Source organism: Dermacentor andersoni, chromosome 1, assembly GCF_023375885.2.
Source record: "Dermacentor andersoni chromosome 1, qqDerAnde1_hic_scaffold, whole genome shotgun sequence".
In the NCBI taxonomy this organism is placed as follows: domain Eukaryota; kingdom Metazoa; phylum Arthropoda; class Arachnida; order Ixodida; family Ixodidae; genus Dermacentor; species Dermacentor andersoni.
This window is the reverse complement of record NC_092814.1, coordinates 294634973-294649758: the sequence shown is the minus strand read 5'-3', so window position 1 is coordinate 294649758 and position 14786 is coordinate 294634973. Positions and strand designations below refer to the sequence as shown.

At 42.8% G+C, this 14786-nt stretch overlaps 1 protein-coding gene across 1 annotated transcript in view; it reads right to left on the bottom strand.

Moving 5' to 3' along the window:
- The window catches only part of cutlet (chromosome transmission fidelity protein 18 homolog), a 117650-nt gene extending 102978 nt beyond the window's left edge, over positions 1–14672 (bottom strand). The window contains exons 1-2 of the mRNA XM_050196797.3: positions 14352–14672; positions 6546–6698 (exon numbers count right to left, since the gene is read on the bottom strand). Of these exons, the coding sequence (XP_050052754.1) occupies positions 6546–6698; positions 14352–14427 (229 nt within the window). The 5' untranslated portion in view covers positions 14428–14672. The remainder of the gene's footprint in view (positions 1–6545; positions 6699–14351) is intronic.
- Positions 14673–14786: the final 114 nt, after the last annotated feature.

Sequence of the window (14786 nt, the reverse complement as noted above, 5' to 3'; positions counted from 1 at the left end):
ATTTCATTGCCTGCGATCCCAGAGTGGCCTGGCACCCGGCATACAACAATAGCAAGGTTTTGTTTATACGCTGCGTGAATGTGTTTGAGGAGCTGGTTGATTAGAGGGTTTCGGCTTGCTTTGCTGCAGGACAGGGCTATGACAACGCTTAGGGAATCTGTGTATATTATGGACTTTTGTATCTTGTGCTGTACTATGTACTCAACAGTGATCAGGATACCGTACGCTTCGGCTGTAAAAATGCTGCTATGGATGTGCAAGGTTTTAGTGTTGGAGAAGTTTGGGCCATGGGCTGCACATGATACCGAAGTTGCAGACTTCGAAGCATCAGTGAAAAATGCCATCGATCTATACTTGTCTTCAAGGGCCAAGAAATGTTGCAGGATAAGGGCACTTGGACAACTCTTTTGGTTAAGTTCTCTAAAGGACAAGTCATAGGTAACTGTACATTGCTCCCAAGGTGGGATGTGTTCAGCGTAGTCGCTTTCCTGCAGATCTGTGAAAACAACTCCAAGTTTTTCTGCAACAAGTTTTACTGCTAACAGGAACGGCGGAGCTTGTGAAGGCCTGTTTAAGTACAACTGATTTGTGGAGTGATCACATATGAGTGCTTTGCATGGATGTTTTAGCGACAAGGTTCTTATTGCATAGGTGACTCCCAGATATGTACGTTGATAATCCAGCGGCCACTGATCCGATTTTGCATATAGACTTTGGACGGGGCTCGTACGAAAGGCACCAAGTGCTCGGCGAATACCTAAGTGATAGACAGGATCGAGTAGCTTAAGTGTTGTCTTCGAAGCTGACTGGTAAATAATACATCCATAGTCTATGCGTGACAACACAAGGCTTCTAAAAAGAGATAGCAGGCAATACCTATCTGTTCCCTATGACTGGTGAGAGAAAATCTTTAAAAGGTTCATGGTTTTAAGACATTTCTGCTTCAACTGTTTTATATGCTGCATGAATGTTAGCTTACAACCGAAGATTACGCCCAGAAATTTTTGTTCTTTTCTAATTACCAGGCTTCTCCCATTCATCGTAATGCTTGGGTCAGGACATATCCCTCTTCGTCTGGACAACAGCACACAGGTAGTCTTCTCTGCACTGAATCGGAACCCGTTTTCGTCAGCCCATTTCGCAAGCCGATTAGCACTTAACTGTATCTGGCGTTCACATATGGACAGATTGCATGATTTAAAACTGACTTGAATGTCGTCCACACAGACAGAATAAGACACCATGGGTGGCATAGCAGAGCGGAGAGAGTTCATTTTAATTAGGAAAAGTGTGCAACTTAGCACTCCTCCCTGTGGTACGCCGTTTTCTTGAACAATAGTGTGCGATAGTACATTGACAATTCTTACGCGGAACTTTCTTTCAGATAGGTAATTTTGCAAGATGTTCAGCATATAACCACAAATTCCATAGGACGACAGGTCTTGCAGAATACCGTATCGCCAGGCAGTATCATATGCCTTCTCAAGATCAAAGAATACAGATAGGCAGTATTGGCTGTGTACAAATGCATCATATATATATGACTCAAGAAGAACAAGATTATCGGTTGTAGACCTTGCTCTTCGGTAGCCAGATTGGTGAGGGTCCAAGATACTATTATATTCTAAAAAGAACACAAGACGACGGTTAATCATTTTTTCAAATACTTTAAGTAAACAGCTAGTGAGTGCAATTGGTCTGTAATTGTTAACTAAGGTAGGGTCTTTACCGTGTTTCAGTGTTGGCAGGACTATTGCCTCCTTCCAAGATGAAGGTATATGACCAGTTGCAAAAATCTTATTGTATAGACCTAAGATGCAGGTTAGGGTCTCTCCAGGCAGATTGTTGATTATTTCATAAGTTATTGTGTCAGAGCCTGGAGCCGAGCTGCCACAAGAGCCTAGGGCAAGCTTTAGTTCATGTAATGTTAGTGGTTTGTTGTATCCTTCTGATAACGACTTCTTTGGACGCAGAGGAACATTTTCAGCTATTTATTTATGGAGTAAGAACTTTTCGGTATAATTTTCGGAGCTTGATACCCTCTGAAAGTGCTCACCAAGAGTGTTTGCTTGATCTTCTATTGTATCGGCAGAGCCAGGCATGAGAGGAAAAGGATTTGGACGTTGTCCTTTTAGTTTACGTACCCTGCTGTATACTTTGCTAACACCTGTGTATGAGTTTACTGATGATACATAGTGTGTCCAGCTTTCCCTTTTGGATATTCGGTGGATACGGCGGCCATTTGCTTTGCACCGCTTAAATTCTATGAGATTTTCTGTAGTTGGGTAGCGTGAAAATCTATTCCATGCTCTGTTCTGGCGTTTCTTTGCGGATTTGAGAAGCTCTCGTCCAGCAAATACGTCGAGCAGCCATGGCCAGTGGAGTCCTGGAATAAGGACACCACCCACTCGACCTCAACAGCAACCACCTCGATGGTTCGAATAAATGTTTTTTCTCTCTCTCTCTCTTTGCGGATTCATAGTCTTTGTTCCACCATGGTTTCGGATTGACTTTATCTGTGCAGGACTGAGGTATGCAGTTTTTAGCAGAACAGAGGATATGTTCTGTGATGTAGGTGGTCAGTTCCTCTACACCTAGGTGCTCCACATCTTCCAGGGACAGTTTACTTATGTTTCAAAATTTTGACCAGTCTGCACTATGAAGTATCCACTTTTTGGGGTAAGCTGGCCCATCATGCCACTTTGTTGCTTCTAGGAGTGTTGGGAAATGATCGCTCCCATATGGATTACTGATAACTCTCCATTCCAGGTATGGAAGAAGTGATGCTGACCCTATGGCTAAATCTATACATGAATACGTGTTGTGTGTGGGACTGTAAAAGGTTGGCTCTGCCTTGTTAAATAGACAGGCTCCAGAAGAAAGAAGGAAGTTTTCTATTGCCCGTCCTCTCGCATCACATCTTGAGTCACCCCAGAATGTGCTGTGAGCATTGAAGTCTCCGATTACTATATAGGGTTCGGGAAGCTGGTCAGTCAGCTTTTCAAATTCTGCTGCGTGAAACGGTTCATCAGGCGGTATGTATATGGAGCAAATAGTTATGAGTTGGTTGAACAATATAGCCCGAACAGCCACTGCTTCAAATGAACTCTGGAGTGATACATGCTGGCATGCTACTGACTTTTGGGCTATGATTGCCACACCACCTGAAGAAGAATTACCATTATTTCTATCTTTACGGAAAACTATGTATTGTTTTAAGAAGTTCTCGTGTGTCGACTTTAAATGTGTTTCTTGAACACAGAACAGTCGTGGCTGATATTGCTCTAGTAGATCCTTGACATCATCTAGATTGCGAAATAGGCCCCTGGCATTCCACTGCATTATTTGTGTAGCCATATCGAGGAAGATTTTTGTTGTCTGTGTTCAAGAGCACGTGGTAAAGATAGATGGATATGTATACAAGGGCGGTAACCGTTTAGGTTACCGGTCCCTTTCTTTGAGCAGTTACAGGAATTTTCTCTCTCCTAGCGCGCTCCTGAGAGCGCTGATCTTTTGGCGTTGATGACGCCGGGGATTTTTGATCGACCTCCATAACCTTCTCGGAGGTGCTGGAGGATCATGAACTAGGCGCTGAGACTTGCGTCCCAGGCCGTGGAGTTCGGTTTAGCTTTGGAGCCTGCAGAACCGAAGTCTGCAGGCCCACCTTCGATGTTGGTGGAGCAGCATCTGCTGCTGCCACCAGAGGGGCAGGCGGAGTGATTACCGGACCACTATCAGTGACCGCGGTAGACTCCCGAGGTACTTGTGACGCTGCCCTCCGTCGCGCCACCTCGGAAAAGCTGGTGTGATCTAAGTACGAAAGACGTTTCCTTGCTTCGTGAAATGTTATATTTTCTTTGACTTTTAATGCAATGATCTCTTTTTCTTTTTTCCATTTAGGGCACATCCTGGAGTAAGCTGGATGGCTTCTATCACAGTTCACGCAATGTGGAGATGAGTAGCAAGTGTCTGATGGATGTCGTTTGAGCTGCATTTCACGCAAGTCTGCTTTCCTCGGCATGTTTGAGATCCATGTCCATACCTCTGGCACTTAAAGCACCGTCGAGGATTTGGGATGTACGGCCTAACACGTACTTTGATATAGCCTGCATCCAATGTACTAGGCAGCACGCTAGTACTACCAAAGGTTAGTACAATGTGCTTTGTTGGAAGTTGTTCATTGTTCCTGCGGATTAGGATTCTTTCTACCTTGATCACATTTTGGTCCTGGAAACCTTCAAGCAACTCTTCGTTACTAAGGTCCAAAAAGTCGTCTTCAGAAATTACTCAACGGCTCGTGTTCATGGTTCGATGTGCCGACACAGTGACTGCTACATCGCCAATGCATTTCAAGTCATTAATTTTATCATGTTGAGTTTTATCCTTCAATTCAAGGAGCAGGTCTCCATTGGACATCTTTGTGGCTTTGTAGCCAGGTCCTATAGTGTTTGCGAGGCATTTCGCCACCAAGAAGGGGGAGAATTTACGCATGCTCTTGTTGCCTTCACTGTGGATTACTTGGTACTTAGGAAAGTGTTCTTGATTGTTCTTCAAACAGAATTGGAACGTTGCATCGGTGCACCCCCTTTTTAGAGGGCGATCAAGGGAAAGTGGTTTGCTAGAAGCCATATAGGAGTCTTGAGTTCGGCAGCAGTGCCAACCGCCCACCGCCGAGCCCAACATGGGGACGGAGCAAGTCTTACGAGTAAGACCGGCCCTCGCCAGTTGTACGGTGCTACTATAACCCAATCTGGAGTACCCAAGGTTGGCCACCCACACAAAGTTAACCCTCACTGCCAGAAAAGTCGGAAGTAAATAGAAGAGAGGAGAAGACAGGAAAGATTGAAAAGAAGAGAGAAAGACGCAGAATGGAGGGGGGGACAGGAAAAGGCAACTACCGATTTCCCCTGGATGGGTCAGCCCGGGGGTGCCGTCTACGTGAAGCCGAGGCCAAAGAGGTGTGTTGCCTCCGCTGGGGGGCCTTAACGGTCCGAACACCCGGCATCGGCTCAACCCCCAGGATCCCCTTTTCCCCGGACATGGCTAAGCCGCGCACGGCTACACGCGGGAGGGGCCAACCCTCGTGTGCTCGGGTACGTGGTGTCGCAACACACCAAACGCCTGCTGACGCAGACGCCCCTGTGGGGAATAAATAAATAAATAAATAAATAAATAAATAAATAAATAAATATTCAAATTACAATCTGATGCAATCATGTCTGTAGGTTGTGTGTAAGTCATACTTTAGGATTTTTCTGAAGCATTTTACTTTGAGAAATTCAATTAGTTCAGTAAATTCTTTGCGCTACACGGAGGGCCTGCGTGGTTGGGTATGCATGATTCAGGATGATTTTTGCCGAAATGACAGTTGACGCCGGGTGCGGGATGCGGGCTACGCGCAGCAGATGCACAGTGCAAAGATGAAATGATTTTTCTGTCTTTTTGAGATTACAGACATATCTTTCATTTATTTAACTCAAGATTAGCAATTATGTATTACTGAGAATGTTCTAGCGATCACGAAATCAGCCAATAGCATTGATGGGCCAACTGCTTTCGATAACGACATTGCAGATGTGAGAGCAAGCGACTGTTCACTGCTTTTGACACGAGATTGTAAATTCCCTGCTCGATGCAGTACAATATTTGGCTCACATGTTCACAGGAGCCTCGTTAACAGATCAGCAACGTTTTTTTACTGTGCTCAAAAGGTGTTTCAGGGACCCTTTAAATAAATTGCAGTTTTGCCCATAATGCCCCAGAGTGACGTGAAAGCTGGAACAATATTATACATGCGATTCTTGCACTGTTTCACATGGTGTTAGTTGGAGTAAACATACATAAATGTGTATGAGTGATACGCTTTCAAGAAAACCTTTTTCGATGTTAACTCTAGTCCATGTCATCTTCGTTTGTGGAGGTGGCGCTCCCTAGTAGTAAAGAAGAGGACAGACACAGCTTCTTCCCTTTCTTTCCTCTCCTGCCTTTTACTTCTTACTCTTAACTTCAATTCTTTCAGCTTGGTGCTGGCTTATAGATCAGATGCAGAGCGTGGCGTCAGCCCATCATAGCTCTCCAGCTGCATCATTATTTTCTGCTGTAGCACCGTCGGAAAGGAAATATGAAGTGCAGTAAGTCTTGCACAGTTTCGTGTAGTATTGGTTGGTGTAACATATGCGAATACACATGGAGCAATCTCCTGTCAAGAAGAAAACTTCATGACAGAATTGGCGTTTTCTGGTGATAAGTGGAGAGACACAGCTTCTTCCTTCTCTTTCCTATCATGCCTTTTGCATTTTGCAGTATTTTTCTCTGGTGCAGTACTGGTGGAGTGGTTGAGAGGTAAAACCTCTGACTTCCATTCCATGGGACCAGAGTTCGAATCCACTAAGGGTCACTTTAACTTTTTATAAACTTTTCGCAAACCACTATGGGATTTCTGCAACAGACATCAGCGGACACCTGCACCAGTGATGGACATCAAAACAACTAGGGGAGTGAGCCCATAACATGTACTGCTGTAAAGCAAAAATAAAGGAACTTACCAAGGGTAGGAGTACCTGCATCTTGTTGTGAACTCCCATCAGGATCATCCAGAGTCCTTTTTGCCACTGAGGAGCTGGACCGCGGTGTATCCAGGTCTGACACATCATCTCTACCAGACAGCACACGACCAGAAGGCAGCGGTGGTGGAGCATCTGCTCAAAGTAGAGAGAAGACACTATTTTGCAATTCAATCAATTCACTTAGAATAGCCTCACATGTTCTATACAAGCAAAGAGGAGGTCCATTCAGCATAACTCTACAGAAAAAGTGTGATATAGATACCCTACTTGAAACTTGCCAAGGTTGACGACTGGGCGTGTTGGTATAGCATATTAGAGGTTGGATTGCGCAACATTTTGACGAGACACACAGAAGAGACACACACCACTGAGCGCTACTTGCAACTATCGTTTTATTCCCTTGTCAGCGGAATAAATACAGGAAGATACTCAGGGGGGAGGGCGGTAGCAACAAAAAAACAAATAAACAAAAAACAAATATAGTTTTGACAAACATTGCCATCTACCAATGCCAAGCCGGCTTTGTCATGTGATCGTTTTTGCTGCACTCGACATCACAAAAAAGACCAGGATACGAAATTACACATTAGCGCATGAGGAAATGTAATTCCTTTGCACTAAGGGATACTGAGGGCATGCTCACGCACATACTTCCCAAACGCGCAATCTCAGCAGCTTCGATTATCTCCCGCGTTATTTGGCTGCCATCTTTGCTCACAATCTTACAATTCTTGAATAATGGCTGACATCCGCGATCTCTACAATGTATCCCAAGGTGTCCGGCGACTGTTCTTGAAACGTTATAATCATGTTCCTTTAATCTTTTGTTTAAACATCGTCCAGTCTGTCCGACGTACTTTCTGCCGCACTGAAGTGGAATAGAATATACCACTCCCTCAGTGCAGTCGACGAACTTCTTTCTGTGTTGTGTTTCACAGCCTCGTTTCTGTGTGGCACCTGGGTTAACCTTTGCACACATGCTCAGCAATTTCTCCGGTGCAGAAAACACCACTTTTACCTGCCATCTTTTACCAATTTTCTTTACTTGGTGCGCGATCGAATGAATGTACGGCATCACCACTATTTTTTCTCATGTGCTTGGACCGCAAGGCTCCTTCTCAGATAACGGTGCCCTGGTTCCGATTTCCTTGAGCAAACATTGTGCCACAGATACTAATAGATGGAAAGGATAACCTGCCTCCGTGAGCCTGTGCGTTTGCTCCCGAAAGCTGTCAGCAATGCTATGATGGCACAATTTTTGCAACGCGTTTCTGTAACATGACTTAACTATGCCTCGTTTTACGATTTTTGAATGCGCAGATTCGAAGGGCAAAAGAGGCTTATTTGCACGCGGTTCATATTGCCAACAACAATGACTGGAGCCCAGACTTAGTTTTAAGTCAAGAAACCTAATTGCTCCACCGTCTGGCTCTTCACTTGTGATCACCAATGGCTCTAGCCCCTCTCTGAAAATTCTTTCAAGGTGTGTCAACAGCGACTGATTCTTGTTATCAACGTTGTCCACTAAAACTAAATAATCATCAACAAACCTGAACACACGAGCAACCCGTGAATTCAGGAGGCGTGCGGCTAGGGTTCTGTCAATGTTGGCTAGGAACAGGTCCCTCAGAATCGGTGCGATAGACGAACCTATACATATTCCTTGTTTTTGAAGGAAAATGTCTCCATTCCAAGACACGCAGGTGGATTTTAAATACATGGACAACAACTCTAAAAAGGCTTCAACATGCATCTGTGAATCATTTTGAAAGGCAACGTTTCTGTATTTGTCAATACATTGTTCAATGCACAGCAAGAGCTCTTTGTGAGGAATAGTGTAAAATAAGTCTTTGACGTCAAAAGAGTAAGCCAAATACCCCTTGTCAGAATTTTCTCGTAGGAACGCAATAGCTTGCTCAGAGTTCTTTGTTAAAAAGGGGTCTTCCAGGAATAGTTGATATTTAGTCTTGCAGCTCACTTTCATTAAGACAAACGCCTTATAAGGTGAATAATTTTCACAGTCCATTTGAGTTCTTCTTAGCAAGAGCCTATTGAATCTTCTTGCATCCTAAATTGCAGGGACGGACCAGGTTTTTCCTGAGAAACATTCGGGAATTCAGTTTTGTCTGGGCTATAGCAGGACAGAACATTCTTCATTTTCGCAAACAAGTTACAGAATTCTTCAAAGATGTCCTCACCGACACTCATGATCCTTCTTTTTTTCTTACACTTTAATTTTTCGAATATGTGTCTGTGACCACAAAAGGCCTATAATCATCCAACAACTGCCTCTGGTTGCTTTGTTTTTTTTTTTTTTAATGGGTAGGTGATAAATTTCGCACCTTAATTCAATTTTCACCTTGATTATGGGCACCCTTTCCCACTGCACTGGTCACATTGGAACATATAGTATGTGCTGAAATTTCTGCACAACTCAATAAAATTTAAATGCTGTCATGGTACTTTTCGAAAACAGAAAGAAGACAGTGCTCATTTCATAGTCTTTACTGAGTCATAGTTGGAAAGTTACTGCTTATGCAGATTAACATTGACAAGGTGGTCTGAATGCAGCAGCAGAAACATGCCATTCTAACTTTTCACTGTACTTTTTCGCTAAAGCTTACCACTAAAAGGGCACTAAAATGGCAATTTGAGCACTTGCATAATGTTACTTTGCCATTAAACTATGTATCCAGGAAGATGACTTTTCCAAGAGAAATGGGTTTAAGTGAATGAATGAATTGGTTTTACATGGCAAAACCACAATTTAGTTATGAGGCATGCCTTAGTGGGGGACTCCAGTTAAAGATCCACGGACCACCAGGGGATCTTTAATGCGTCCCCAATGCACGGGCATGGGTGTTTTTGCATTTTGCCCCCATCAAAATGTGGTCACCACGGCCGGGATTTGCTCCCGCAACCTCGTGCTTAGCAGCGAAACACCACAGCCACTAAGCCACTGCGGCAGGTAAACAGGTTTAAATACTGGATCTATAATCCTATTTTGTGGTGTAAAAAGTGTTAACTATATTATTGGACTTTATCCAAAAACAAGATGCCCTAAACATATTATACTTTGACAGCAACAACAAGCAACAACTAACCAACAACCAATTTCTATCTCAAGTAAATTGTAGCACTTGATACGGTTAAACCTCGGTATAACGAAATTCTAGATATAACGAAGTATTTAACTTTTCATAACCTCTTGTCCAAGAACAGTATGTATTTAGACCCTCAATATAACGAAGTGCGTTTGTATGCAATTTCAATATAACGAAATTTCAATGCCGCCGCAAAGGAATGCCGAGAAAATAAATGGAAACTTCCGCAGACGCAGATGGTCAAATGATTAAATTACAAGCGGCTGCTTGCAAACGCACCTCTCAAATTGCGTGCCACGCGGCAATAGCGACCGCCGAAGTGGAGCCGCATCGTGTTCCCTATAAAGTCCAAGCACGGTAAGATGCTATCGCACCTCGCGCACTGTGTACTTTAGGTGCGAGTGAAAGTAAGCGAGGACGAGACAAAAGCGATGGTGACTTCACGAGTGACGCCTTCACTGCGAGCAAAGAAAAAGAAGGGGAGGGGAGCGAGCGAGCGGTAATGCGATCAAGCGCGAGGTAAGATGGCGCGCGTTTCGGCCATGGCTGCGCATGCTTGTAAGCGTGGCTGAGCGCATACGCAGCCGCTGCCGCGTGTGCAAAGAGTGGGCGTGCCGAGACGGCATGGCACCATGTAAGCGTAAGCTGTCTACCCACGCGTTTAGTATTGAAGGTTGCGTAATCTAGAGTTTCGGTGACCCGTTGGAGCGAGAGGCAGACGAAGCATTCGCTCCCTGCTGCCAGCGCTTTTTTTGATTGCGTCGTCCCAGTACAGGCGACATATCAGCCGCGGGGATGAAATGCACTCGAAAGCGTGGCTAGCTCCACTTAATTCACACCGCCAATGTAAAGATATCATCGAGGTACGTAGCATGAAACCGTATCATCGGTCGCCGACTCCCAAATTTATCAAAATGTATTGTTTTCATATAATAAATTTGCTTTTTCCGATTGCCCGATAATTCGGAAAATTCTCCGGCCCCTTCCCGTGTAAGAAAAAATCGATCGGTGACTGTATTTATTTGCATAAAAGGTCAAATTTCTATACAACGAAATTTCCATATAACGAAGCTTATTGCCGATTTTACTGACTTAGTTACATCGAGGTTTAACTGTATTAGGTTTATAAATAATCATCCCACTTCACCTCCACTACTGCAAAGCTCAGTTATAGTGAACTTCGATACAGCAAATGTAAGCTCGATATAAAACGAGTTGAACTATATGAAAGTTATCAATGTGATGTACACTCATGTTCAATATGAGCAGCGCACATGGTAGAAGAGGCTCCAAGATTGCATAGTGGCACCGATATATGAAAAATTGGTTTAATAAATACTAGCAATTGAAACAATGCTTAGTTCACAAATTTTTCACATATCGGCACTGCCATGTAGTCTTGGAGACCCTTCGACCACAGGCACCGTGCATATTGAACGTGACCATACATCAAACTCATTCAGTGCATCAAACTCGCTCAGAAGCTGCTACCACCACCATAATGTATCTGCTTTCACTCACAATGACAGCATTGGCAGTGTCCTGTACCTGTTCTACACAGAGAAATGTGGCCTAGACCAACAATGCGCATAGCCTCAATGCCCTTCAAGAAAAACTCACAACTTAGTGCACGTACAGAGTGACTTGGCAAACTGGCAAGTCGCCATATCACTGCACATAAAAGAAAGGCTGATTTTAAAGTAGTTTGCCAATTTAATTTTATTAAATGGAAGGCTCAGTGAGCAAAAACATCTTTTCTTTTCCATTTGTTATTTTTACATGAAGTAATAATTAAACAATTTTGTTATTTTTGTTCCCACATGACACAAACTATTCTTTTGACCGGAAAGTGGTATTTGAGTGCAACATGCTGTTCGTTTTCAGAGGTCCCTGGAGCATATTTCTTTTACTTTATGACAAAGCCAAGCACAATAAATTCATGATACAGTGCAAAACAAGAATATGATATACATGGGTTCAAACATTTCTATATATAAGCCCCACTGAATACATTAAAGAACTTTCATGCATTCTGTAGTTCATTATGAGGTGCTCCACTCATTTTATTTCTCACTGTCTGATAATGTTTCTGCCATGTAAATTGAAGCACTCAATATAAAGTCTAATGGTATTACATAATAGTGTGATCTTCCAACTAGTTCTACGATTACAATTCTGATTATGATGACTATAATCCTGTGCTAGAGTTTGACATGATTATCTCACAACATGACAGCTAATCACCATGCCTTTATATACTGAAGCAAAGATTCACAACAATGAATTTAGCAAATGAGTTTTTCTTTTGTTCTTATAATGACTGCATAACCAGTATTCCAAGTCACATTGTGTAACCATGCTTACAGACAAAGCTGGAATAGTTTAGCTATTTAAAGGTAAATGTGACTTTGTGCACATAGGTCCATGTGTCTCAGTAAAATTTCTTCTTTCTCCTAGTGCATCAAACAGTCAAAATGTTTTAAAGAAATCTGGACAGCAAAGAAAAATATTTGAGATTGGAGTATACGAATTTCATGCAAGCTCACCCATTTACATAAAATATTTTAGCCATTTATGCACAGAGAATCATGCTACAATTCATACACTTGACAGAATTTACAAGAGTCAGTGCATGCACTTTCATTAGTACATTTTTATAGTTCCTCAAGAACATTTCAGAAGAAAAGTCAACAAACACAGGTGATAATGTTGCGCAAGAAAAGAAAACTGGGTGAGTTAGAATATGAGCACTTGTGTCATTCCTTCTTTTCTGTCTGTGTCTTGCCTGCACTGCTACATCATGAACATCATGAAAAGAAAGTTTGCATGAGAAGTTAATATCCCTACAGATAGAACTAGGGAAAATAGCTTGCAATATGTCTGGCTAACATATAAGCAGAGGACTGCAAGGCCGACCTGAAGCATCACATTCTGGACAGCTGTTGAGCATTCACAAGGGGAACCAAAAGTATGTTGAGAGAATACAACTTCTCCACCATCTTGCTCTACCAGGGAAGATGTCTACCAAGGGAAGACGTCACCGCCTGGCCACTTCACGCTAAGGAAAGGGCAATGCATGATGGTCAGAAATGACTAAATGGTAAAGGGACAAACGCATGCTTGGTACAATACATGCAGTCATCCACATACTGAACTAAAATGTGAACATAGTAGTGTTCTAAATGACCTAATACAGTAAACTATGACCTGTATGCTGTGATGAGTATATACAGACAAAGAAGATTAAAGGTGAATACAATGCTCGTGGAGCATACAGGCTGTATGGAGAAATATTGACATCTTTAGGAACACACTAGAACTTGGCTTGTGCTTGTTACTTTCACAGAAGACTTAAAATTCTGACAGCAGGAAAACCCGGAACATGCACCTAACAGTGTAGACACACCTAATGGTAGAAACTGCTTGTTAAGAGACGTGTCCACCCATTCATCGTCAACAGCTGTCAACAGACAGTGCACAACACTGAAAATGATATGATTAAATTAGTAATTGACAAACTTATCCCTCTGGATTTGAGACTTGCAGTATCGTGGAAAGGTGAAACAAGGCCAACAAAATTAAAACCGTTACAGCAAAATAACAAATATTTAAGGCCACACTTGGTAATAATTACATGTGTGGCATGAGCACTTCTCTCGCACTTCATTTGTGCGTGAAGCTCGCAGATGCAATGAAAAAGACTTTCTGCAAGCACAAAAAAATACATAGAGAGAAATCCAATGCATACATACAAATCTTATGTGGTGTGAATCTTTAGTAAATCAGTTTATTTGATGCTATACAACTAAATGCGATGTGTAAAATTGTTTATTTTTCATCCTATGCACTGTGCAATTTCATGCAACCTTGATGTTTATACACTACGCCACTCACAAGCTATGCTGAAATGTAAGTACTAAATGAGGCAGATAAATACTGTGCGACAGCAACACAGCAATGTCACAATAACAATTAGGGCAATGTTTGATACTTGTAGAGGAAATAATGGTGATGAGGCAATATGTACAGAGAAGTATGGCAAGTATCTAAATACATTTAAGGATTCGATACACTTTGTGTCACTAAGGCACACACCCATTTTGGAGGATTCGAGAATTGGCACATGCCCAGTTGCAAATACTCATGAATACATTGTTGCGCCAAAAGAGGAAAATAAAGACTTGGGAGGGAGAGCACGAAACGACAGATTGAACGTTTCGTACCCTTCCTCCCAAGTCTTTATTTTCCTTTTTTGGCACAACAATGTATTCATTAGATCCCAGCCAACTCGCCCAGCAACGAGTTCTACTCGGCACATACTCAACGGCTCAAGAATGGGGTAGCCCAGATATAAAACATTTAAGATAATTAAAGAAGCTGTTGAATATCAAGTGCTGTTCCAGTAAGAGATCTGTTCGGTTTAGAGATATCGGTTGACATTATATGTACAGTCTTTGCCACTCTGTATGTGTGAGTGTGCGCATATATATGTGTGTATATATATATATACACGGCGCGATACCGGCTGACCGAGCAGCAGCAGCCCCGTCAAACAAGCCTCCGAAGGCTAGGCAAAGGAAGGTCTGCTTTATAATAAATAAATAGAAAAAGAAAAGACGGTCATGTGCGTTGAAGGCAGTAACTTTTGGCGCATCGATCGCTCAGACAGAGTGGAACTCACTGCTGTGGAGCTCGTCCGCAAGCTCCAATTCATCTGCGTAGAGGTCGTCGTACTCGTCGTAGTCACCGTAGTCCATTTCGTCTCGTCCCGCAACACGGCTGAACGAGGCTCCTACTAAGTGCCTGTAACGTTCAGGTCATTTAAGACCATCAAAAAAGAAAGACTGGGCTTGAGCGTGTTGCAGAACAAAACTTTCTTGAATAATGTGATCTGCTTCTTCGCAGCAGCTGCAGATGACTACAGAGTATTTATACGCGTTCTGTGATTTAACTTTCACAAAAAAGCGCGCGCTCTGCTACCACCACTACCACTACTACGGCTACGGCTACCAAGCGCCAAGCTGCTGGCTACGTTGCGATCGTGTTGCGATGGAAACCATGCACGCATTGCATAATGTCAGATAATGTTGGTGTATTTGTAAACATACCATGGGTC